This window comes from Poecilia mexicana, unplaced genomic scaffold, assembly GCF_051168715.1.
Source record: "Poecilia mexicana isolate PSO_F unplaced genomic scaffold, ASM5116871v1 scaffold_11, whole genome shotgun sequence".
Classification (NCBI taxonomy): Eukaryota; Metazoa; Chordata; class Actinopteri; order Cyprinodontiformes; family Poeciliidae; genus Poecilia; species Poecilia mexicana.
Window position 1 is genome coordinate 16,920,781 of NW_028263380.1, and position 25,656 is coordinate 16,946,436.

Here is a 25,656-nt window from a genome sequence, read left to right on the forward strand (position 1 = left end):
TTCCTTTCTCATTTACTTCCGTCTCTCCCACCTTTTTTCTTTCCTTGTATACTTTCTTGTTCCTTATTTCTTTCCTTTCTTGCCCACATTCTTGTCTTACTTTCCTGCTCGACTTTCTTCCCTTCTTTGTGTGCGTCTTGTCTTCTTCCTCTCTTCCATCCTAGTTTGTTCCTTATCATTTAAAATACTTTTTGACATTATAAATAAATTTACAGTCTGTTGTGTAAATTAAACACTGCAGACTGGGAACTCTGGGAAGTTAGGTATTGAAAAACTTGAGTTTTTACAAAAGAATCCTGTTTTTGTGATGTGATGGATCAACATGTTGCAGTTTGTACCTGAAGTTGAAGGGAAATGATGCATGATTTAATGTTTTAATTAAAAAAACAACAAACTTTTACTTTTCACTTCAGTTATCTGCTTCTTTGTGTTGCTCCATCTCATGAAATTCAATAAAACACTGAAGTCTGTGGTTGTAAACTGACCAAATCTGGAAAAGCTAAAAGGTTGCAGAATGGTTTTTATCATGAGGGACGGTCAGTGGTTTAGCTTTTGCTCCGCCTCTCATTCTCCATCTTGTTTTATTCCCTCTGACCCCTTCCAGGCCGGCGACCCACATACCTCAAGGCGCCATGCTGACCGTCAACACCAGCTCCGGCGTGAGCATCAAGTCGGAGCCGGTCTCGCCCGGCCGGGACCGGAGCACCCCGTGTCCTCCCCCCGCTCCGCCTCCATCCACCACGCCGTCCTCCACGTCCGGAGGCGCCATCTTGACGGCACCGCCTCAGTACCCCAGCTCGCTGCTCTGCCTGGAGCCGCCGACGGGCCGCTCGCCCGCAGACAGCGTCAGCAGCAACGCCAGCTCCTTCGAGGGCAGCGACCGCGACGACGGCAGCGCTGCCGGTGGCAGCGGCGGAGGTACCGGAGGCGGAGGCGGCGCCACCGAGCTCCTCAGGGTGTCGAACGAACCGGATCAGGACGGAGGAAACGTAAAACGCATGAGATTGGACGCCTGGGTCACATAGAAGCTGCCTCTCATCACCAAGAGGAAGTTCTGACTCGTAAACACTTACCTTCATTATTAGCCCCCCACGACCCCCTGACCCCACCACCCCACTGCCATGTGACACTATCACCACACGTCTGCACCTGTCCTGCATTACACGCCGCCATCTTGAACTCACAGGGCTTCGCCAAAAACAGACTGGTTTGGATGTTTGAGCTCAGCTGGATTCGGGTTTTAAGGCCTTGGACGGATTTCTGTCGTGATTTCTGAGGCGTTTGACCTTTTTTTATGCAATTCGATGCAACCACAGGACATTTTTCACGTGGTTTCTCAGTGACCTTCTTCTACTCGCGCGGAGGAGCGTGGACCGGTGGCTCCTTGGCGTTACGGACGCCTGCTGCATGACTCGTCACTTCCTGCTCCTGCAATCCCGCGGCGTTTTGATTGCGTGCTGTCCATTTTTTCCCCTTGATTTCGCCTGGAGACGTTTGAGGGCTGCTGGGAAATGTACAACCGGACGCTTTAGGTACGGGGTTCCTCCACTGCCTGGAAAAGTCTGGAATTTGACTTCAGTATTTTCCAGGTCTGGAAAAACAAGAGCTTGGAAAAAAAATCTGCATTTCCCCCCAATTTATCTTTTGTGTGTTTCCAACTCCGTTGTCTTTCTTTATTTGTGTCCTTCTTACCTTCCTAATGTGTCCCCTTCCTTGTCTCCTATTTTCCTTTCCTAGTGTTTTCCCCCTCACTTGTGTTTCCTCTCCTACTATCCCTCCTCCCTATACTCCTATTACCTTTTCTGCAATCTGTCATTTCTTAGTTCCTTCTTCCTTTTCTACTGTCTCTCTGTCCTTGTGTCTTACTTCCTTCTTTGTATCCTTCCTTCTGGACATTCCTTCATTGTGTCCTACCTCCCTTCCAAGTATCCTTCTTTCCTATCATCCTTGTGTCCTTTTCTTTTGTTCAAGTTCCTCCCCGTCTTTCCTTCTTTCCTTCCCTATTGAAATCCCTCCGTCAGTAGAAATGTCTCCATCAGATAAATTTAATTTCGATGCTCGATATGAAAATTTGGGCCGATATCTGATATCAATAATGCTGTTTTGGCCGATAACCGATATTTACCAATATTATATGTATTTCTCTACCGTTTTGACACCTTTGGGGGAAAAAAAACGACTAAAAACAAATGGCAAAGAGATAGATTTATCGGGCCGATACCGACACGTTAGAGTCCAAAGGACTGGGAATTCTGGTTTGGGATTTTTCCATGGAGATGTGAAGGAACCCTGTTGGTAGGAAGAGCCTCCAGAAAAGGGGCGGAGTCGAGTGCCAGCGTCGGCTCTTCTTCTTCAAAACAAAACCAGACGCCAAACGTCTCCCTGGGCGCAGAGACGCGGCAGACTTTGGGAGCTGCTCCATCCATAGGAACTTCAACGAGCCTCTTTTAGTTTTCTTTAGTATTTGGTTCTTCGGAGTCCAAGTGTTCTTTATCTGTTGGTATTTTAAACATGTCTCGCAGGTCCGTTAGTCGTCCAGAGGTAGACATTCAGACTTTGTATTAAAAAAAAAAGAAAAACATAATAAAAAAATAGGAAGAAAAAAAATCACTCCTTATACAAAAGCTTTGATGTCCTCTTTAGCTCTCTATATCCCTCCATAGCCGTGTTTGGAAAAGTGAAAGGAAAAAAGACTTTTTCTATATTTCTACCGCTTCGAGTCGGCGACAAAGTGAAATAGCTTTTTGGCTTCAACCACGTGTCTGTACATAATGAGTATATTTGCATAGACTTTGCTAGGTATCCCTAAAAACAAGCAATGTGTTGATTCTCAGTGGATCTGTCCGCATATATGAGTGTGACTTTGATATGTTTCTGGAGCCGCGGTGCAGGGGCTGGAGCTAGTTTCAGTAATCCTCCATTTTCTTCTAGTGTTGATGGCGTGCGCACTTTGTCTCACAGAGGCCTGCTTGGTTGTGGTGTCATCATTACTCTCCTGCCGCACATCTTTAAAAACCCACAAATGAAGGTAAATCGTACACCGTGATGTAAACTCTTTATTACTATTCTTGTTAGGATTATCATTATTATTATTATTAGGACACTGCCATTCACTTATATTGTAGCGATGGAGATGAAATACACTTTGAATTGAGTGTACCATGTAAAAATGTTTTCCACTTTACGCAGACACAGATGATGCTGGCTTTCCTCTTTGCAGATTGGTTTCAGGTTTTCTGTTTTTCTGTCATTTCAAGCGTGAGCCCAGGTGGAGCAGAAAGCTTGCTGATGAACCTATTATTATATTTTTTTCTGCCCCGATCAGGAATCAAGATGTTAATATTTCACATACATTTGATAAGCAGCTTCTTTGTCGTGGTTTTGGCCCAAAAATATAAAATATTTATAATCAGAGACTTCAAAGATGCATAGATTGGGCTTTTTCTGTTCTGAAGAAAACCAGGGCTGAAGCAATTAATCGGATTAATCATGAGGAGTATATTATTGGAACAATCATCAGCCTATGTAGTAATTGATCAATAATTAACAGGAGTACACAAATTCAGAAAGAAAAATGTTATTTGCTGAAAGAGTGAGCATAAAACTGCAAAAATATGAACATTTTACAAAAAAAGCTAAAGGAATTCTGTTATTTCATTTCAGGAAATAAAATACTTTTCTTTTTTTTTATAATTATTTATTTGCATCTTTTACAATACTTCTAATATTTTATTTTTAAAATCAGGCTTAAGTGGTTAAGAATGTGTCCATTCTTCCATCTGATTAATCGTCAAAATAATCAATTAATCCCCAGAATATTTGATTAATTGAAACAATCGTTAGCTGCAGCTCTAAAGAAAATTTGTCATTTATGCATCAAGCATGTCCCTGATTTTTCTCAAATAAAAAAGCAGCATAAACTTGTTAAATAGTGAGAATCTTTACTCTGAATTCTCTTAAAGAATAAGAGGTCAGGATTCGACCTGCTAATCAAAGGGAAAACTGGACAATTCCAGCCTCTGGTTTGATAGTTTAGCACTAGACTATTGCATTTTTACTCAATGCATTTATTATAAAGTAACCCATTAAATACATAATGAACTCAAGTCCTACCATTTCTCTTGGTAAATCTGACTTTGTTTTAATTTCCTTTTTGAGCTGTAATAAAACAAAACAAAGGAGCAGCACAAGGCGAACTGTGTTGCTCAGCAATCATCTTATATTAGTAATAAACATTTCAGATATCCGTCTGATAATTGATCCACGTTTGCAGCCAGCTGATGATAATTTTCTGTAATAATCAGAAAATTGCTCCTTATTTTGTTTGTGCTGTGAATTTGAATTTCTCGACAGGGATTCTGCACCCAGAGATAATTATCCACATTTATTAGAATCTCAGTTAAGACAAAAATACAAAGTAGATTGTCACCAGCGTACTTCATAATTACTGGCACCCCTGATAACGATGCCTGAAAAAACTAGTTCCAGTTTAACATCAGGCTCTGACGGAAGAGGCCCACAGCATCACGGATCCTCTAAAGTCTGTTTTCATGTTGGATTGAAATTCTGATCCTGCTGGGGGTTTTCAATTCAATTCAATTCAAATTCAAAAACACTTCATTGATACCCAGTGGAAATGAAATAAAATTAAATCAATCTGGCCAAAGAAGTGAGTTCCAGGGTGTTTACGTTTGTGATAGTAGGAAACAAAATGACTTTTTTCCAAACATTTAATGTATAAACAAAGTTTAATCTGGACTTTTTTGATTTTAGTTACTCCTCCTAACAGCAAACTTGTTTGAAGTTTTAACTTTAATTGTTTCTCTGACTTTAGTTAAGGGTAAGTTGAGGAAAGTAGCTAATTTCTCTAGCGTTTTTCTAGCTGAACATGAATGTGGTTTTAAGGAGTCTCTAAGTAAAGTCGGCCTGTTATGAATAAATGCTCTCCAAAGGTTGAAGCTGCTGCAGCAATAAGTCATTTTTCACACGTCCTTAGCGGGGGCGCTAGTAGATGTGAAGACGCTGAGAGTCGTAATCGGTGTGAAACGAGTTCGTGACTCTGAAAGCCCAACATAACCACTAACAACCAGTTAGGAACAAAAGCATGAATTTATTTATTTTCCTGTTTTTAGCAGCTCATCTGGCTTCAGAAGCCTCCCACCCCCCATGCTCACATCTTGAGTTTGCTCTTCCTTTTTGTAGGATTTTTGAGAAATGGGCAAAAGTTTCTCAGACTTTCCCCTCTGAACTCTGACGGGCGCCGACATTTCACCCATTTTTCTCCTTTTTTTCTCTCAGACATGCAAAGAAAGGTTGCAGTGTAGAGACAATCTATATGAGGAAACCTGCACCCCTGTTACCTGTTGTGTATAATGTTTTTTAGAAACTCACTATTTTTGGATTAATTTGTGCTGGTGACAGTTCAGACGTCTGTTTATTATGATGATGATGATATTCTGGAGCTTTTATTTTATGGCTATATTTTTGTGTAGGATAGCTGTTTTCGTTCCACCTCTTTTTAATCTTCCTTATAAACATATAGTACTGGTTTCCTTTTTTGTTTTGAAACAACTTGCTGAAAATTGCACGATCAGTTCTTGTGGTATTAGCAAATGCAACGAAGGAAATACCAGTTAAATGCTGCAGTTTTAATTAAGATATATAGAATATATTTATAAAACGGGAAACAACAGAAATTAGTCATTCATGGAATAAAAAACAAAACATGTAAATGCATGGGACACAGGTAACAGCTAAGCTTATGTTACGTACAGTAATGATAAGGACATGCATCATAAATGAGTTAAAACAGCTCAGAATAATGTAGCATATGAAATACTAAAGATGAAATTTATAGCTAATATATTGTGTCGAGCTGGTCTGCTTTGGGTTTTATTGTAAAGAAGATATTTCTTTTTTTTGTTGTTCTTTTTGTTTTTGAGAATGATATACAGTTTGTGTATATTTTCATATACAAAGTATGCACTGATATGTTATTAAAATTCTATACCGCTTTTACAAAAAAAGTGTTTGTTGTACCAAAGTATCCAAGTCCCTTGAAACCTTTATCCTTTTTGCGTATGTTTTACCGTATTTTATATATTAAATAGACAAACTGAGTGAAATGACACCGAATCTGTGGGTTTTATTTTCTGGTCTTGGTAGAAAAGTGTTGCAGCACTTTTATCTCCGGCTGTTTTTCACGGTTTTGGTGAGAACTGCGCCGCTAAATTTAGCTGGTTTCTCGTGACCTTGCTCGGCTCTCGGGAGCAACAACAGGAGCTGATGAAGAAATTAGCTTTGTGGTGCTGAAAGATGCTCCTCATCATGTCGGCTCATTAAGTTTTTTTTGTCCAGCACAAAGTGCAGAAATATAAATCCAGGGTCTTTTTTTCCAGGTCTGGATAAATCTAGGAAAAGAAAATATTTGGATTTCCAATCTTTATTCCCTCACCTTCAACTACAATTCAAGAACAAATCAAACAAATTAGGACAAAACCAAGATTTTTAAATCAAAATCTACTCACAAAAATGTTAAATGTGACACAAAGTAAGATTTTTTACGTTCCTTCTGTTGTCATGGTAACTAAGGCCACATCTACTCGTTGATTTATACTCTAAAGTTCAACTTGGTGCACCCAAGTCTACGTTTGTATCTAATGTATTAAAACTTTATTAAATACGTCGGGTGTTTTCAAATGAAGACTGACCTAAATCCTGTTTTTACCTTTCAGTTTTCTTCAATCCAACCCAGAATAATAATATCCAAACTGGATGCCTTTCATTTAATAAGGAAAAAAACATTTGACGTTTTGGATCTACAATCCTGTTCCTACAAAAACAATTTGATAATTTTTTAATTAAAATAGTTCATTGTTGAATATGTAGATGTGTCTTCTTTGAAGAAGACGACTGCATGGCTTTCTGCTGGCGTTGGTGGGTCGTTCATCCAGCAGGCTGCCGAGTTTTTGAGTTAAAAATGTTTAAAGTTGACAGGAAATTTGAAAATATCACTTGATAATTACGTGTTATTGAAGGATTGGAAGGAAGAGTAATACCTGAAGACCAACTATAAAGTCTTAAAAAATACAAGCATTTTTTAAAAACTTAAAATAAGCAATCCTAAGCCTGGTGGGGGCACAAGTAAAGCCTGGTGGCCCACCAGGCTTATAATACACTGGAGGAAACCCTGACATGATTTTCTGGGGTAGCCAGCATTTTTTAAAAGCGGGGGATGGACCCCTTACGCCCCCCTCTCAGGGTTGCCACTGGTTTTATTTTACTTTCTCACATAAACTATTTTAAAACGACTGAATTACCTACAATAAGAAAAGTTTTTGCAACTAAAGTTGTTTTTTTCCCCTCCTCTTTAAGCTGTTTTTGCACACACACACAAAAAAAAGCTGCTCAAGTTAAATTCAGGTCGTCTGGTTTAGCGATACCATGGACGCCCATATATGGGCATCTGCCTGTTTCCTGTCTAAGTTTTGCCCCTAAACGTAAACATTTCTTCACCTCCAAACATTCACTTGAGTGACATAAAAGTTTTAATGTTAAAGAGGCCAGCAGGGCTTCTGTATACCAGACTATAACATGTTTAATCATCTGAGTCGTTGAGGGTTTATTGGAGTCGCTGCTCAGGTCATGACATGTCTTGCTATGGAAAAACATGAAGGGAGTTGCTGCAAAAACACACACCACCCCCACAAAGAGAGAAAAAAGGTTACGCTGAAATAAGAGAACATTTTGTATCTTTTCATAATCAATTGATGCCAACTTTGCTTAAATTGTGCTTAAAGTATTTAGATTTTTTTTATTTTATGACCTAATTATAGTACATCAATCAATGGGATTTAATATATGGGAACATAAAACTGACTTTATGTTGTAATAATTGTCCATAGTTATAGTCATGTGTTACAATGTTTTCAAAATACTTTTACAGACTCAAAGATCTGAGTTACTGAGAAGAGCAGATCTTTTTATTCAACAGACTCGCGGGCCACATAGACATAAAAAACAAAGACATGATGCACAACATGATAAAAAAACTGAGTTCAGATTTTAGCAGGATTATGATGGTTATAAATGGATGCCATTTCCAAACATACACTGATTTAGAGTAAACTTAACACCAAAAATATTGCAGAGTCTTTTGTATTTTGCACAAAACAGATTACAGGTTGTTGGAGATAAATATCGATTTCCAGTGTTTGTCATTTAGGATTGGCAGCAGTTTTTTTAATATTTGAAGCTTCGTTTTGTTTTGATTTTTTTACATTAAATCTGTCAGCAGAAGACAGACTATCCAATAACCAGTAATTTATTCTTCATTGTCAGCTTTATGCACCATAAAACTTCACTGAACCGAATTACTGAATGAAATATTGATCCCATCTGCTTCACATCATTCAGGAAAAAGAGACGAGTTTTATTTTTTTTAGCAGATTATGTTGTAAACAACGAGAAGCTTTGATCTGGGAAACAATGATTTAAGTTTCATTTAATGATTTATGTTAAAAACAGCAGTGTGGAAAAATGAAAGCTGCATTCATTTAAAAACAAAAACATCATAACATTTTGAGAAAAATAAAAATGACCATAAAATACAAAAAAAATTTTGTTTTTATTGTTTGTGCTTTGAGGGATTGAGGGGAAATCTGTGAAAACAATTTGTTTTATGAATCCAAGTTGGTTTGCAAAACATTTAAACAGAAATAAAAAAAACATAAAAATACAAATTTAAAACTTCACTTTTAAATGTAAAAAAGTCAAAGGGAACAACTGTCATCGATTACACTCTAAACCACATATTTACAATAATTTAATTCAATAAAGGTTTAGAAATGTTGATTTTTTTTTTAATAGATAAACCAAATTGTTAGGATTTATTCTGGACTTTTAGATCAAACTTTTAATTTTTCTCTATTTAAATCAAACATTTCTCCCACTTGCTCTTCTCTAATTGAAGCTCATATTTTATGTTTTTATTAATCAAAACTGACATTTTAGTTGATTCAAAATAGACTCATTAAATCCAAAGTTTTCACACTTCTCATTTAATTCAGACTTTTAAAGTCTACAACCAGACAGTCGCTTGTTTATACATTAAGAACATGTTTTACTTACATTTGTTCATTTAAGTGAATATAAAATTAAAAAAAGAGGCACATGTTATAAATTGGCTTTAATTGCACATTGTTACAAAAGTTTCATTCAAACACAGACAGAGCCTCAGATGCTTATCTGAGCCAAACAAAACAAACTTAATGTCTTTAATAGCAGATAATTGGCACATAATAAGTAAACACTTAGAAAAAGCTGAGAAAATATGTAAGTTTGGTTGCATATAACAACTAATAACTATATAACTACAGGCAGGGTGATGCAAAGGTTAATACAGGAATGAATAGTGAACACTATAATCCTCAGGACTTTAACTAGATCAGACGTATTTGTAGATATTTAGTGAGAGCAGAAGTTTAGTTTGGCTTCCAACCCAGTAAATTCAGTGGTTTTATTTACAGAGTCATTACAGATTTCCAAACTGAGCTTGTTTGGTTGGTTTTCCGTTGTAAACAAGCAGCTTAACTCGCCACATGTTCACCGCAGAGACATAAAAGTCTAAATCAGACTTAATGATTAAACATACAAAAGGTGTCTGTGCGATTGGCCTGAGTAAGTCATGTTTCCTGAGGTTCCTGAAGGTGTCGCAGCTGCTTTTCTCACCACGTTTTGGAGACCTTAAAACCACCAGCGCAGCTTGGGCGGAGGATCGGTGCTGGGCGGCGCCACGTCGAACACGGAGCCCGGCCCGACCTCCGAGCAGACGAAGTAGATGTTGGCGCCCAGCATCACCAGGACGGGCAGGAAGGAGAAGCCGAAGCCGAAGGCCCTGATGGTGCTGCCCAGGGCGAGGCAGACCCAGTAGATCAGCCTGCAGAGAGACGAGGATCCATCAGAACCACTTACAGCAACAACAGGAGAAATATCAGAACAGAACCTCTAGAGAAACCCGACAACTGAGTTCAGGCTGAAAAATGTCTTCTGGCATTTCTTCAAATTATAGAGTGGATGAATAAATGGAGGGAGGGAGGGAGGGGGAGCAGGAGAGAGAGAGAGAGAGAGAGAAGGCGGATTGATGGTTGGATGGATGGATGGATGGATGGATGTTGGTTAAACGGTTGGTTGGATGAACAGATTCCCTGGCTGAATTGTTGATTTCTCTGATTTGATCATCAACCAACTTTACAAGTAAAAGAAAAACATCACATCGTCTTTTCTGATTGTCAGATGTGTTTTTAAACAAAATTACCTCCAAAACGAACTAAGACGTAGCAGAAAGTGAACATAAATCACTCCAGAAACTTCCAACCAGGTTGAGCAACAGATCAAACATCTCTGGTTCAGATAGTAAAGCTGCAAGTAGGAACTTGTGTTTCCTGCTGAGTCACTGCTGGTTTCATGAACCAGGTTAGGGTCGGTACATTTCCACCCGTGTTTATGAAGAAAAAAAACACTTTGTTGAGTATTACTGGCGGTTGAACTTGCAGGAAGTTTAATTGTTACAAAAGGAAGTGTGTTGCTGGAAAGTGTTTAGATAATGATCCATCGATCGGTTGAAGGCAGACAAACAAAACATGAACACTTTGCCAAGACTAAGATATGGAGCCGCTTTTCTAAGACAGAGTGAGAAATCTAAGCATCTGGATGATCCAAAGGACAGCTAATATTGTTTTAAAGGTGACTATTATACTTCCTTGAATAGGTTGGGATAGGTCTGTGGGTGACGTAAAACATGTTTATTACATTTCTTACAAAAAATTATTCTTAGATAATGAGATTTTAGTCTGCTCGGTTCTTTCTGAATGATCTACTTTAGAGCCTCTTGTCACTTTAAATCCAAATAATCTGCTGCTGGCAACGCCTCCCAATTCAACTTTTACCACGTGAAAATGGCTGCAAGCAGATGTGCAATTATATGACTGTACAACTTTGAAAAGCAGAAGTAGAGCCTCCTGCACAACCAACAAGAACAACAAAGTGGTTTCGAAACACTTGCTGCAACAAAAAAAAAAAACATTTGTCTTTTCCAGAAGTCAATGTAGAGCGCATATGTGCTAAACGTGCTACCGCTTTACTCAGGTTGCTAGGTGACGGGTGGAACTCCGCAGGGGTTGCTAGGTGACGGGTGGAACTCCGCAGGGGTTGCTAGGTGACGGGTGGAACTCCGCAGGGGTTGCTAGGTGACGGGTGGAACTCCGCAGGGGTTGCTAGGTGACGGGTGGAACTCCGCAGGGGTTGCTAGGTGACGGGTGGAACTCCGCAGGGGTTGCTAGGTGACGGGTGGAACTCCGCAGGGGTTGCTAGGTGACGGGTGGAACTCCGCAGGGGTTGCTAGGTGACGGGTGGAACTCCGCAGGGGTTGCTAGGTGACAGGTAGTGCCTGCTGATTTGTGACATTATATTCAGAAAGTTTTTGAAACGGCTCTTTTGCTGGACACCAAAAAATTTTGATTTATTGTTTCTTTTCTTTTTTTTTTTTTTTTTAAACACTTGGGGTGGAAGTACATAAACATAAAAAATGTGAGTTTTGCATAACAGGCTCCCTTTAAAAACAACAATCAGCACAACAATAAAATCCCTTTTTATCCATTTTGCGTAAACACCTACCTGCCAAAAACAAATATGACGGTGAGCAGCGGCACCAGCTTAAGAAGGTCCTGGCTGATATACGTTGCCATGACGGCAAGCTGCAGGAAGTAGAAGAGGAAGAGATGCAGCGATTCGTTGACGTAGTGCCAGTGAACCATCACTTCTTTGTCCACCAGATGACCCTGATAGAGCGGCTTCACGGCGCTGAAACGCAGCCGGGCGATTCCCTGGACCAACACACCTGCACACACACACACACACGTACACACACATTTGTTATTGGAAATCAGAGCAAAAATCACACAACATATCGGAACTGTGAGGTCTTGCTAGCGCTAAAATGATTAATTGATTAATTATTAACTGGAGTATACAGACTTCAACAACACAGAGAAGAAATTAATTAAAATATGTACAAAAAACATAAAAAGTTGCATTTAAGATGAAAAACATAAAAATGTTCGACCTATAAGTCGTCAAGTCACAGTTTTAGCTTGGTTGGTTCAAATTGGTTCAAATTTTGTAAATAAATCTCCTGTTAACCACCTTTTACTATGCAATTGTTAATGAGTTTATCCAAAAAATAACTAACAGATCAGTCTTACACTTCATTAGAAAGCAGAAAGGTTGAGCTTTTCACATGTTAGACATACATTAGCTGTAGATGCATCTTTTACTACAAATAATCAAGCAAACACTAAAAAAATGCTGTTATTATCATGTCTCTGTTCAAACAATCACTTGTAATATTAAGTTTTTCCAAAAAGACAAATGTTAAGAATTAGAAAACAAGGACCACCATCATTGGAAAAATGTACTCGTTGAACACATTTCAGTAGATTCTCACTTACATTATAAATAACATAATTATCTTGTGATTATCATTTTTGTTTCTTCCTTTTTTCTCTCTTTTCTGTCTTTTTTCCAGGTAATTCCTTTACATAATGTAACAAACTTCACTTGGTAACTTTTTAACTCTGTTAATTTATTCATTGCATGCTTATATTTAAATGTCTCTTAAAAAGAAAATGTATTGATTTATTAGTATTGTCACTATTATTACTTGATTGTTGTTGTTTTAATTTCTTTACATGCTGATAATGTCAGTGTTAATTCATTTAGTTCAGCATCACTGCTCACACACTCATTAATATTCATTCATTTACTCAAAGTACTTTTTGTTTTTTCCTTTTTTATACCATTGCAACATACAATAAATAACTAGAGAAAAAACAAGAAATGCATTTTATGCAAGAAAATGTTCTCTTATTTCATGTATTTGTTTATCTGCATTAATGTAGTTCTAATATCGTATAAAAAAGGCCTAAAAATTAGCAGAATCAATATTTGTATTCAATTAATCAAACAATTAATCGTTTACTAAAATAATTGTTAGTTCCAGCAGTAGGTCTTACCCAGGATGATGGGGATGATGGCAAAAAATGAGCAGCGAAGTGTGTAGAGCACTCTGTAGGGGGCGCTGTCGAGCTTGGGTGGGTCAAAGGGCAGCAGCGCGTATCCACCCCACACCAGCAGGGGGAAGCAGACCCCTGCGGCCAGTGTGGCTAGCACCAGCTGCAGCTTCTCGCTGCACACGTCTGAGGACGAGACGCAGTCAGAGGTTATCAGAGGAGAAATAAAACATAATCAAAGATCAAAACTGAAGCTAACAGTTCACAATATTGGTTTAACTATTAATAAATGCATTTTTTGATCAGAAAACAACAAGCAAACTCCGTGGAGAAAGACGTAGAGAGCATGTGGTCCATGTTCTCCCTGGGTTTCCACCCACAGTCACTTCTCTACTTAAAACCCAAATATAAATGTAATTAATTTCCATAATAATGTTTTATTACCTTATAATTAAGTGAAATATTTTAAACTGGTAGTCAGATTTCAACCCAAATAAACTTTTCACTTATCAGACTGATATATTTTAACTCAGACTGTGACTTTAATGCTTTAATTTTGATTATTTGATTCCATAGATTTTAACACGTTAAACATTTTAACACAATTAATCGATCTTTATTTTTCCTTGAACTTCTGGGGGTTAATTTTTTTTCCAGTTTACAATTAATCGATTATGAAATTAGTTGATGATTATTTTAGTAATCAATTAATCTGATTAAACCTTTTGGCCCTAATTGAAAATGTTGATTATTTTGACCTTTAATCGAGTCCCAGCGCCGATTTTAACAGATACTGACTAATTTAAGTATTGACCATTTCCTCTGGATGTGTTTGGAAGTTGATCGGTTCCATTTGGTTCTAATAAACTGGGTTTTTCACTTACAGTACTTCTCCTCCTGATCTTCCCACTCATGGTAAAACTGTGCATCGGGGTTGTGCTCCATGTTCAGCTCCCGTTTCTCCTCCTCCTCCACCTCCTCTTCCTCTCTGTAGTACCCCTCTTCCTCAGGAAGCTCCTTGGTGGTGGGACACATGATCATGACATGTGGAGTGAAACCCATAGACGGTTTCTCGGACATCCACCCCTCATCCCCCTCGTCTTCATCATCGGCCAGTGAGCCGTCTCCTTTGTCGTTCCTCTGCAGCTCGATCTCGTCGTCCCTCCACCTCTCATCCTCTGGCATGCTCTCCCTGCACTTCGCTTTGCTCCTCACATCATCTCCGTCCGCTTGGCTTCGCTCCTCTGACAGGTCCTGACTCAACCCAGAGTCCTTCTCCTCGGGCCCTATGATGTCGTCGTCCTGCTCCAGCAGCAGCCTCCTGTGTTTGTCTCCAGACCAGGGTAAAGTGGACGGCTCAAAATGAGCAGATTTCGCCATTTCTTCTTCTTCTTCCTCCTCCTCCTCATCTGTGCTCTCCTTCAGCTCCTCTGCGCTGGTGTCACTGTCTTCTTGTTTTTCACCTTCTGCTACTTTAGGTTTTGCATTTGAACCATCAGGTGGAAAAACCACCACATCATTCAAATCCATGACTAACCCATCCTGACCAGCCATTCTGAAACTGTCTATTTTGATTTGTTTATTGATTTCTAGCCAATATCCAGTTGAATTATAAAGATCCTCAGTGTTTGCAGCTACTCCTTTTGCTCAAGGAAGCCATTTTCAGACACAGCAATCCTGGAAATTTCCCTGTGAAGACAAGAACAACAATACGCCGTTTTATCATAATAACCAAAGTTCAATGTTTATCAAGGGTGTGTTGCTCTACATGGATGATCCTGTCCCCACACAGGACAATCCAGTTTACATAGTAGGTTTCTGTTCGGGCAGCTTTGATTCCACAGGCAGTCAAAGGATATTTCTACTAAAAGTCGCTGGATTTGTGCAGAATTATAAAGAAATTAAGGGGGAAAAACAGATTTATTATCCATTATTCAATAATATTATACTAAATTCAACACAGTGAATTTTGGCTTAATGTATGTTTACTTTAATTAGGGATTAATTATTTGGAATCAAAATAATCATCATAGCGTCACTCACAGGCATTGTGTTATTTTAAATTAACTCTTTTGAACATAACAATAACACTAATAATAATAAAAATAAACATACAGTTTCGTACAGGCAATAAATCGTCACCTATTTTTATTTCTATTACTATTTAACTTCTTCAGCCTTAACCATTCAACGTAAAACTGTTGGTTTTCGTTTAAATCAGATAAAAAAAGATATTATACTTTAAGCTAAAATAACTTATAGCAGTAATACGTTACACCTTGTATGTGATCTCTAATGTAGCTAGCGCTGTTTAGCTATGCAGGAATGTAGTGTAGCTCAACCTGTTTAGTTGAGCTACGCTTGTTTGTTTTACGTAACGACTTTAAACGACATAAAATATCAAACCTGAATGTTTCCACCAGCCGGGTTTTAGTCGATCCACATCTCCAGAACTTCGTCAACCTTGTGATTTTGTTGAAAGTTATGTCGTTTTGTAATCCAACGTTTATGCCAGAAGTTACCTGGCAGGTGGAAGAAAGTTGTTTGTCTCAAAGATTGTTTATTGTAGGAGAGGTATCACACCGCCGAAGATCCCGGTTCCCAAACACGTCCAACGTAACGGTCGACTTTACCTGAGGTTTTCGCATTTATCCCGCAGTATTCGATAAATAAATAAATAAATAAATAAATAAATAAATAAATAAATAAATAAATAAATAAATAAAAACATTCCTAAATAAATACATTTTCAAAGAAAGAAAAATAATTTGAACCCGTTTATATATTATAATATTTTATTTATTTTTTATTTATTTATGTTTTTGCATCCACCTGAATAATATGTAGTTGCGCCCCTGTAAACACACATTACAAAGAAGACCAGAAAGATAGATGGCATTTATTTTTTAAAGAATATGAAACTTTTAGGTCAAGATAAAACTCACTCAATGTAAAAATGCATTTTTGTCAAAACATGATATAATGATTACATTTCTATCAAAATAAAGGTTTGCCATCACATTCTAATTTAATATAAAATACCATATTTTCCGCACTATAAGGTGCACCGGAGTATGGATTATAAGGCGCACCTTCAACGAATGGCCTATTTTAAAACTTTTTTTATATATATATAAGGCGCACCGCATTATAAGGCGCATAGAAGAGACGCTTCAGTAGAGGCTGGAGTTACTTTATGCATCCACTAGATGGAGCTGCACTAAAGTGAATATCAACAAAACAGTCCGACTCCGGTCGGTGAGGAGAGCCTTCTGCGACTGGGCAGGGGAGTGGCCGGACCATGGTCACCCTTCTCCGTTCGCGCACAGCATGTTCGTGGAGAACGTGGTGCTAAATGACCTGCAGACGACCTGATTATAGATGGTTGGTAGGTAGATAGGTCAGTCAAATTTTATTAACAAACTAACATTCTGACAACTATCCCAACATGCACCGCGCGCTTCTTCTTCTACGGGTGAAAATGAAGTCGGTGGCTGCTTACCGTAGTTGCTGGACCTGTTGTGGCTCAATACTGGTCCATATATAAGGTGCACCGGATTATAAGGCGCACCGGCGGCTTTTGAGGAAATTGAAGGTTTTTAGGTGCGCCTTATAGTGCAGAAAATACGGTAACCGGAGGATGGTTGTTGATTTGTGGGAGGAGTTTAAGAGTAATCAGAGTATTTTTTTGAGAAAGGGTGGAGCTGGTTGAGGACAGACACGTCTGGGTTCAACTGAACTGAACCGGTCGCTCTAAATGACTCGATTGTATGACTCATGATTCCTTTGCCACATCAGTCACATTCCTGGATATTTCACGCTTGACTTTGTTAGAAGCTGAAACATTGAAATGCTTCTCAGTGAACCTGAGTTTGAATTTCTTTCGGCATCAGGTATTGAGCAACAGGTATGTGCGGCTCCTATGTGTGGTTTTTTCCGCCATGTTTCCACCCTGAGGCCTCCGCAGTGCCAACTGAAGACACTGGAAAGATTTCACAACTGGAGTCCGATCAGATAAGCTGGAGGAGAAACAACATGAGGGACATGAGGTGATACTGCCAGTCATCCACTAAATAAAACTTTAGAGTCAATAATGTTGGATTATCTGTTGAAAAAGAGACAATGTATCATTTTAATCAACATCTACTACAGGAAATGAGTTGGCATTCTTAAAGAACAACCATTCAACTCACATTTTTGGGTTTGAAAATAAGGAATACCATAAAAGTTTTGCAAAAAAAAAAAAAAGAAAAAGAAAGAATGAACTATGTGGGAAAATTACATTAAATGACAAGAAAAACAGATCTAAAAGAGGTTGCTGGGTCAGTCTGTGCATTGACAAAAAGTTAAAATCCTCATTTGTTATATTTAATATATAAGCTTGTTCTGTATTAATTTAACCCTTGTGAAAAGGTTGCAGATCTCTGATCTAGAACAAGAAAATATAAAATTTTAAGGAGTTTTACAAGACAATAATGTGGCAGTTAAAACCACCAATCCTTTAATTCTAGTTTTCCATTAATTTCTAAATGTATAACTTATAGCGGACATTTCTACACAATAAGCTGGTTTTAGAAACCATCAGGCTGAGGAAGCACACAGAGAGAAGATTGGGAAAAAAAGAAAAGTAAGGAAAGACAAAATGTTGAAATAGTTGACAGGAAATGAAACCAGGAAAGAAAAAAAGGAGGGACAAGCAAGAAAGAAAAGAAGACCGCGGAAGAAAAAAATCTGAAAGGACATAGAATGAAAAAGACGACAGAAAATGAGGAAGGGAGCCTGGAAGGACAAAATGAACGCAATATTTAGAGAATCTGACATTGAATAAAATCTGAAAATACAAAAATTATTCTAAAATCTTGTTTTTCCAAACTTTTCCAGACCTGGAAAACACTTCACTATAATAAAACTACAATAGACATGTAAAAACAACTTTTTAAGTAGGACTTTTATATATATATTTGAACGTATTTCTCTGTGTAGTGATACATCTGTTCTAGCTCACAATCTTTATCAGTGACTCAGGGGCATTGTTCATTAATGACGTCACAAACAGGAGTTGAGGGTGTGGAGCCGCTAACGACACAGAATTATCCTGAGCTCCTAGTAGCCATTATTTACTCAAATGTTTATAAAATTTACATTAAAAAAACAAACAGCAGAAAATAAAATGGCCAGATGAACATTTTATTTAAATTCAAACATTTTCTCACAAATTATTAATCTCAAAATCCACCTCGAAGCCTAATTCCCTCTTGGATTTAAAAAGTTGTCAATATCACGTACAACGCACAAGTACCCCAAAACACACACATGAATGTTGGTGAAATCATCAATTGATCCCAAAAAATGTTAAAAATAAAGAATAATAAAAAAGAAAAACAATGAGCGCTACATGCCTAACATTAAAAGACAAAACAAACTGTTAATAGATACAAAGGAGGAAATCTTCCAGGTGCAACAGGAAAGCGACATGTGGTTTTTATTGGACTGCTGGAGGAATGCAATTAACAGAAAGTCAATAAAAATAAAGTACATTCAAAGCTTTGGCACTGAGGCAACAACAGAACATGGAGTCATGGACAACGTCAGCACAAGAAACAACTGAAATGGTTAAAACCAAAGAACTTCATCCCAAAATGAATGTTAAATTATTAGAAACAAAATACCTCAAATTGACACTTTCTTTTTTGTTCAATACTTTGTTTTTAAAAACTGTTTTCCACCGTAGGTTTAAGAAATGAAAAGCACATTTTGGCCGATTTACAAGGCATAAAAACAAGATTCTGAATGGAAAAAACTAGACCAGCTTCCAGCGCCACCTTCTGGAGGATGTTGAAGGTCTTGAGTTTCATCTCTTAATGGACGTGGAGGGTTTGTGCTAAAAACAAGGCAAAAAAAGTGACAAGAAAAGTCAATATGTGCATCATGTGCACCGATAAAACTGCTAGAGATCGGAATCGGCCCGATTTTCCATTGAGCTCCGATCAGTGACAAAATAAAAATAAAATAAATGCATCAAAAACAGGAAGTTGCGCCATTTTCAGTCTGTAAAGGCATCAACCATCGACGTATACTTTGACGCATTTTGTTTTGAACTGAATACAATTCAGATAAAGGTTAAAGGACATAATCTTGTATTTCCTTCATGCGAATGCACAGACATTTTTTTTTTTTTTTACAATCCTTAGAGAAAAAACAGGACAAATAGTCTGAATCAAACTTCTTCTTTTATGAATATGTCCAATAAAAACAAAAGGCTGCAAAAACACAAAATCCTGCCAAGTATTTCTGCTCTAGTTTTCACTACAACCATGTTAACGCTTCAGGGGTTGTCTCCCTCAGCACTGGCTCTGCGTACTGAGCCCACTGATGACCCGTCAGGCTCAGAACCGCAGCACTGGCTCTGCGTACTGAGCCCACTGATGACCCGTCAGGCTCAGAACCGCAGCACTGGAGGGTTTCATCAGGGACGACAACGAACGGGCGAAGCATCAGGTGGACTGGTGTGATGCAAACCATCTAATCCTGAATGTCAACTTCATAATCTGCACTCTTTTGGTTGAATGTAGTTTTTATTTCCACTTTGGTTTTATGTTGCGTTTAGTTGCATTTTTTAACAGAGACTGAGAGTCCATTTTATTTTTGCTTTTGTTTATCAGTTCCAGTGTTAAATGTTGAAAATAAAATGCATTTATTTTTAGCAGGATGTGCTAAAATGACATAATGCATTATCATGTCATTTCCACTGCACCAGTTTAAAATGGTCTTCAAACAATATTATCGTTTATCGCAATAGTTTTTGAGACAATCTGTCATCGTGACGAGAAGAGCAAACCTTCCTGCTCCCATCCTCACCGCTTCCTACAGAGGGGCAATAGAGAGCATACTGACCAGCAGCATCTCTGTCTGGTTTGGAGCATCTAACACCTCTGACTGGCAGCGTGTGGCGAGGACAGCTGAGTCATCAGGACCGATCGTCCTTCCATCTTTGACGGCGCTCACAGTCGCTGCCTGTCCAGAACTCGGTGGATTATGAAGGACCCTCAGAGTGGTTTATTCTTCCTGCTGCCTAAAAGCTTCAAATACAGAACAACCAGATTCCACAACAGCTCCATCCCTCATAAGATTAGTAAACTGACATTAGTTTAACCTTTTATTATATATATTTACATTAAACCTTTTATTATTACTAATTTATTAGAGCCTTGCAACGAATTTCTTTCAATTTGTACATTTTTAAACGTACAATTGAATGACAATAAACTATGTCTGATACACCTGAACTAAGACAAGTATTAAAAACTTTTTAGCAATGTGTAAGAGCTAGATTTAAGTAAATAATTTCTTAATATTGATTCACTCATAATATTGAAAACAAATATATTGTTATAAATGATATTATTTTCATCAATATTAATGAATTATTTACATAAACAAGCTCCTGTCTTGCTGAAGTTACTATTTTTGTCTTGTTTCAAGTCTACTATAGATTTTGCACTAAAAACTAGACCAGAAATACTTGATGTGTTTTTGCAGTGAAACGCATCAGAATTTGTCAAAATTTGAATAAGCAGGATCACAAAGAAAACCGAATTTCAGATTCAAACGACAAAATCCAGATCGGTGCATCTCTATAAGAACAACCTGTCTGTATTGGCTTCCAATTCTCACTCAGAAAAAACTTCTTTAAAATAATAATAATAATAGTAAAAGCACAATAAAAGAGATGACGACGTTAGAAGTAAAAATGGAGACGCTGCTGAATGCCTAGCCTAGCGAACGGACAGAAGGTTAAAACACATGATCTATGACTCAACGGCATCGACTACAGCGGTCAGACCGGACCGTACATCAAGCCTGGTCGCTGATGTCATAGCTAACGTCCTGAGCCAGGACAGTTTCTCCCGCTTCCTCCCCGCGTATCGACTCCGCCTCCGTCTGCTCCTGTTCGCCTTCGCTAGCTGCCTTGGAGTAGTTGAGCTGTGCGTCTCCTCTGGTGGAGCCTTTCGGGCGGCCCCGCTTCTTCCGGGGGACGCCGTCGTCTCTGCTCGGGTTAGCCGCTGGGCGGCCTTTTTTCCTCGGCGTTCCGTCGCGCGAGGAGGAACGAGACGTTAGGCTCTTTCGTAAGTGAGCACCTTTCTTGGACTTGCGCGGCCGACCGCGGCCTCTACGAGGCGTCGTTGACGCTTCCTCCTCGACTCGGGGATATTTCCGCGGTCTTCCCAGGGGTTTCCACACTTTGGGCTTCTTCAGCTCCTCCGCAGAAGGCAGAGGGTACTTCCGTGGTCTTCCTTGCTTCCTACGCGCTTTAAATGGAGACGGATTATTCTTCGTAGAGCCTTTTGGTCGGCCTCTTCCTCTCTTCACCGGCTGGGGGTCATCCAAGTTCTTCCTCGGTCTTCCTCTTCCTCTGTGAGATTTCTTTGAGACAGTTTTGGGAACGCCACCGCTGTACTTCACCACAGGCTTCCTGGGCCGACTTGTTGACATATTCAGTGATTTCTCGGCTGTGTGCGCTTCCGCATCCCAGTCACTATGCTCCCGCTCAATCCTTGATTTCTTATTCGGAGAGCCTTTCGGTCGGCCTCTTTTCCGAGGAGATACGGAGATGCCTTCGTCTACATCAGACTTTCGCTTTAAGGGGGCTTTTGGGCGCCCTCGTTTGCGCGGACTTGCGCCGCCGTTTACTAAGCCTTCAGTGGCGGGTTTCTTGCCAGACCCCTGTGGTCGTCCTCTTTTCTTTGGAGATTGTTCTGTATTGTCGCTGTTTTTCTGTTTCGTGGACCCTTTCTGTCTCCCTCTGCCCTTGCGAGCTGTAACCGGGGACTCTGCGTTTTCTTCCCCAGACTCCGGCGGCTCTTTGGGTTGAGGCGTGTTGTTTGAATCACCTGAATCCTGAATCAGGTTTACTGCAAAAAGCGGTTTATTCTTGGAGCTCTTTGGCCTCCCTCTCCCTCTTTTGACCGGAGTTTTAGTCACCACGTCGGCCTCCCCTTCACTGCTGGCGGGGTCTTCTTGTTTCGTCTTGGCCGTTACCACTTCCTCTTCCATTCTGCTTCCTGAAGCTCAGACCTGCTCCGTCAGTCTACTCCTGTAAACCGACAGAAGATACAATCCAAACAATAACTGGTTAATGCTTGTTTCAGCTCCGATTATTTGAGCAGTCGAATACGCTATAAATTATTCTGATGATTAATCAGATAAAATGACATCCTGCAGATTTTTCATTTAACCAGACAAGTTAGAGATTCATTAATATTGCAAATATAGAATTCAATTCCTTTTTTTAAATTAAGAAAATATCTATATTATTGCCTAAAATTACATAAAATTTGTCTGTTTGGGTCACAAATAATAAAAACCTTTTGGTGAGCCAGTGAACCACTGTACCAATAAATGTATAAAAATTTTGCAGACCATTTTTTTAAACTCCTGTTTAATAGGATTGTATCATTAAATTACAAAATATTTAGTCTTTTTTATGTTGTTTCAAAATAATGAATACTGTCAAAAATCTTAAATTGCAATAAAAACATTATTTACAAGTAAAGAAAATACAATTGGAAATGACAAATACCCACATCTATTTAAATGTTTTAATACTTTTTAATTACAGTAATATATTAGATAGCATGATTGCTAAATCTTTTTAAGTTAAAATTAATTCTTCTATATTTAAGTATTAGTTGTATTAATTAAAATTAATTCAAAATCTAAGTGGAATGAAAATAATTCACTTTCACAGAGACTCAACCCAATGTTTGCAAAGGTCCAATAAACTCCACTGAAATAAATAAAGATACAAAAAATAAAAAAAATAAAAACCTTTTGTTGTTTTTAAAGTATTTTATGAATGAACTTACACTGGTGTCTTTTTCTGAAAATAAAACATTTTATTTGTAACTTTATCAAAGATATTAAAAGTACACATAAAAGTTAAATTAAATATTAATATTTCTTATACTGAGATATTACATAAATTAAAACTTGAATGGCTTTCGACAAATAATTAAATTTAATTCATATATTTATAATTAAATTTTAAAAATATTTACTAATCTAATTTTGGCACCTCTGGTACTCCATATATATCTTATAAATAGCATAGTAAATTTATTGCATTCACTTTTATTCCAGTTATCAGAACGAGTAAAAGGCGCCCTCTACCGGCAGAACGGGACTTTTAAGGTGTACCTCTAACTAGGAAGCCAAGTTCTGGTTGCTTCTCAAAAGGCTCCGTCTATTTCCCGGATTACAATCTCATAACGGCGGGAAAATGCACAGGCGGTCTAAATCAATACAATGCAGTCAGACAACACAGAATGAGTGTTGTCTTACTGTTCATTTCCAGTATGCACAATAATAAATAAAAATATATGCAACATGCGCTAGAGAGCCCTTAAGACACGGCGCATTTTTAATCAGAGTATTTATTTAAAATTAGAGCCGTAATAAAAGCTTTGACCACAGTCTAGATTATTTTCCAGGTATTAGCCAGATTCATAAATCTACCGCTGTAGATAGAGATGTAAAGACGATCAAAGGCTGCAAACACCACAGTGCATTTCTCATCTTAAACTCCACCCCTGTGAGATTTCAGGTTAATTTTTCGGTAAATATTAATTCAGGAGACATACCGTAAACTGAAAGTGCGTGTTTATTGTTGCTGTGATGGCTTCTTCTTCTTCTTGAAATTTATTGACGGTTTGCAAAAAACGTTAGGTGAGCATTACCGCCACCAAACGGTAAGGAGTGTGGACCACATGACATAAAATAAAATAAACCAAAGGGGGGAAAAAACTATATCCTACTCTAAAACTTACAGTTTTAAAAAATCAAATATAGCCTGATATTCACTGCTTCCTGAACAATTTTGTCAAATTTCATTTTCATACTTATAAGGTTCCTAATTAATTTGTTTCTCTAAATCCGGTAATTCCTGCGATGTAAAATAACATGTTCTATTGTCTCATCTTCCCCACAGCCACATTTCCCTGTCTGAAGTTTCCCTCTCAAAAAAGCTCTGATAGCTATTCCCGGTGGTCCGTCATGTCTGGCGGACTCTGAAGGAAACAAGAGCTCTGCATTTTTAGTTCCTAATCGAGTGCTCGAATGTTGTTTTTAACATTGGAATAAGATTCGCACATATTAAACCCTGCTTTATGTAGATAAAATAAAATAGAAACACTATATATAGATTGGAAAAACAAAACGAGAGAAAAATAAATAAATAGCAATACCAGGTAATTATTATGTTATATCAAAACTTTTTCCATAAAAAGCTGCTACTTACTTTGTACAGTTCTATTGAAAAATAAAACTCTGAAACTGGCTTCCGAGTTTGCTAAAGGGATATTTCAGTTTTTTTTGTTTTGTTTTTTTAATTATTAAATGGACTAAAATAAATCACTTCTGGTTAAAACATGCAGCAATTGGCATGCTTCAGAAAATTTAGTGGACGTTTGTAAACATTGGTTTCTTCATGCCAGCAATAAAAAAACAGTTTAAGGATTTTATTTTCCATTTGAACCAGTTCAACCAGATTTTAAAGTTGTTTAGAGTCAAATAACGTAGTGAAATTCCACTTTTTTGTTTGAATTTTTTGAATGAATTCAGTTAGTAAATCAAAAATAAACAAACAAAATATAGATGAACAATCCAATTTCAAAAACACTTTATTTATACCAAACATACATTCAAAGAGTTGATGGTGATGCTGCAGACAGGAAGGATCTCCAGCAGCAGTCAGTCTCGCAGTTAATCTGAAGAAGCCTCTGACTGAAGTCGGTTGTTGTATGACAGTATTAGAACATGATAACAGCTCAGCAGTAGAAATATTCCACAGCAGCATGTTCTGGTGGCTAATCCACCTCATTTGCTTTTGTCGCTCCTCTTTACGTCTCTGTTTTAATTCCCTAATTTAATTCACTGTTACACCATTTCAACTTTTAACATCTTATGCTAAAAGAATATTTAAAAAGTGCAACGTTTGTATGATGTAAATTAAGGTTACATAAATACAGGTCTTCTCAAAAATAATGATAAAAAATATAAGTTTATGTTCATAATATAATTGAAATAAAGATATAATAAAACACTTACTAGATTTCAGAAGACTACAGTGGAACCAAATTTAAAGAACCTGACTTAAATTATGATTTTAGTGTGACCTGTCTCATAAAGAAAAGGAATAATAATAGTTTGTAGTATAATAGAATATAAATATATTTATTGGCTGCAAATAGACTCACACAAAGAATATAAAATACATGTAAAAACAGGAAAAAGATTAAAAATACTGCACAATACGGACAAAATATCAACATGAATATTAGATAACAACAGCAGGCTTGTTGTAGACACTTTATTAATCTAAAATGACTGGATGAATTCAGCATGTTGTCATAAACCTCCACAATCTGAATCTCTCTTCACACAGTTTGTAATTTTAGCTGAGCTTATCCCACGTTTGTCCCTCCCGTCTTCACCGAGGAATCCTGTCGGCCGAGACGAGAAGGCCAGAAAAAGACGGCAAACAACAAGAGGCAGACAGATTATGTTGCACATGGTGGCTGGATAAGGGGGA

At 38.0% G+C, this 25,656-nt stretch overlaps 3 protein-coding genes across 11 annotated transcripts in view; 1 reads left to right on the forward strand and 2 right to left on the reverse strand.

Annotated features, from left to right (window-relative positions):
* Positions 1 to 6,128, forward strand: part of LOC106919952 (myocyte-specific enhancer factor 2D homolog) — a 41,302-nt gene extending 35,174 nt beyond the window's left edge. For 6 of the 7 annotated variants that reach the window (XM_014990643.2, XM_014990646.2, XM_088010306.1 and 3 more), the window contains one exon: positions 605 to 6,128. In XM_014990643.2, coding sequence (XP_014846129.2) covers positions 605 to 1,025 — 421 coding nt within the window. In that variant the 3' untranslated portion in view covers positions 1,026 to 6,128. The remainder of the gene's footprint in view (positions 1 to 604) is intronic. The other variant, XR_015764634.1, reaches the window with a different exon arrangement.
* Positions 6,129 to 8,607: 2,479 nt separating this feature from the next.
* LOC106919954 (uncharacterized) lies at positions 8,608 to 15,725 on the reverse strand. Of its 2 annotated transcripts, none has more exons than XM_014990648.2 (5): positions 15,474 to 15,703; positions 13,952 to 14,756; positions 13,071 to 13,253; positions 11,674 to 11,896; positions 8,608 to 9,937 (listed from the first exon to the last, which is right to left on the reverse strand). In XM_014990648.2, exons 2-5 carry the CDS (start codon positions 14,619 to 14,621, stop codon positions 9,745 to 9,747), a joined length of 1,269 nt encoding a protein of 422 aa, XP_014846134.2. In that variant the 5' UTR covers positions 14,622 to 14,756; positions 15,474 to 15,703; the 3' UTR covers positions 8,608 to 9,744. The 2 variants fall into 2 exon arrangements, with proteins under 2 accessions (XP_014846134.2, XP_087866433.1); XM_088010307.1 differs by lacking the exon at positions 8,608 to 9,937 and adding an exon at positions 10,536 to 11,449 and having other exon boundaries at positions 15,474 to 15,725.
* Positions 15,726 to 18,238: 2,513 nt separating this feature from the next.
* Positions 18,239 to 24,088, reverse strand: LOC106919955 (uncharacterized). Of its 2 annotated transcripts, XR_015764635.1 has the most exons (3): positions 23,708 to 24,088; positions 19,461 to 22,161; positions 18,239 to 19,407 (listed from the first exon to the last, which is right to left on the reverse strand). XR_015764635.1 is itself a non-coding variant. In XM_014990649.2 (2 exons), exon 2 carries the CDS (start codon positions 22,119 to 22,121, stop codon positions 20,922 to 20,924), a length of 1,200 nt encoding a protein of 399 aa, XP_014846135.2. In that variant the 5' UTR covers positions 22,122 to 22,161; positions 23,708 to 24,088; the 3' UTR covers positions 18,239 to 20,921. The 2 variants fall into 2 exon arrangements, 1 of the variants encoding a protein (XP_014846135.2); XM_014990649.2 differs by having other exon boundaries at positions 18,239 to 22,161.
* Between the last annotated feature and the right edge of the window lie 1,568 nt (positions 24,089 to 25,656).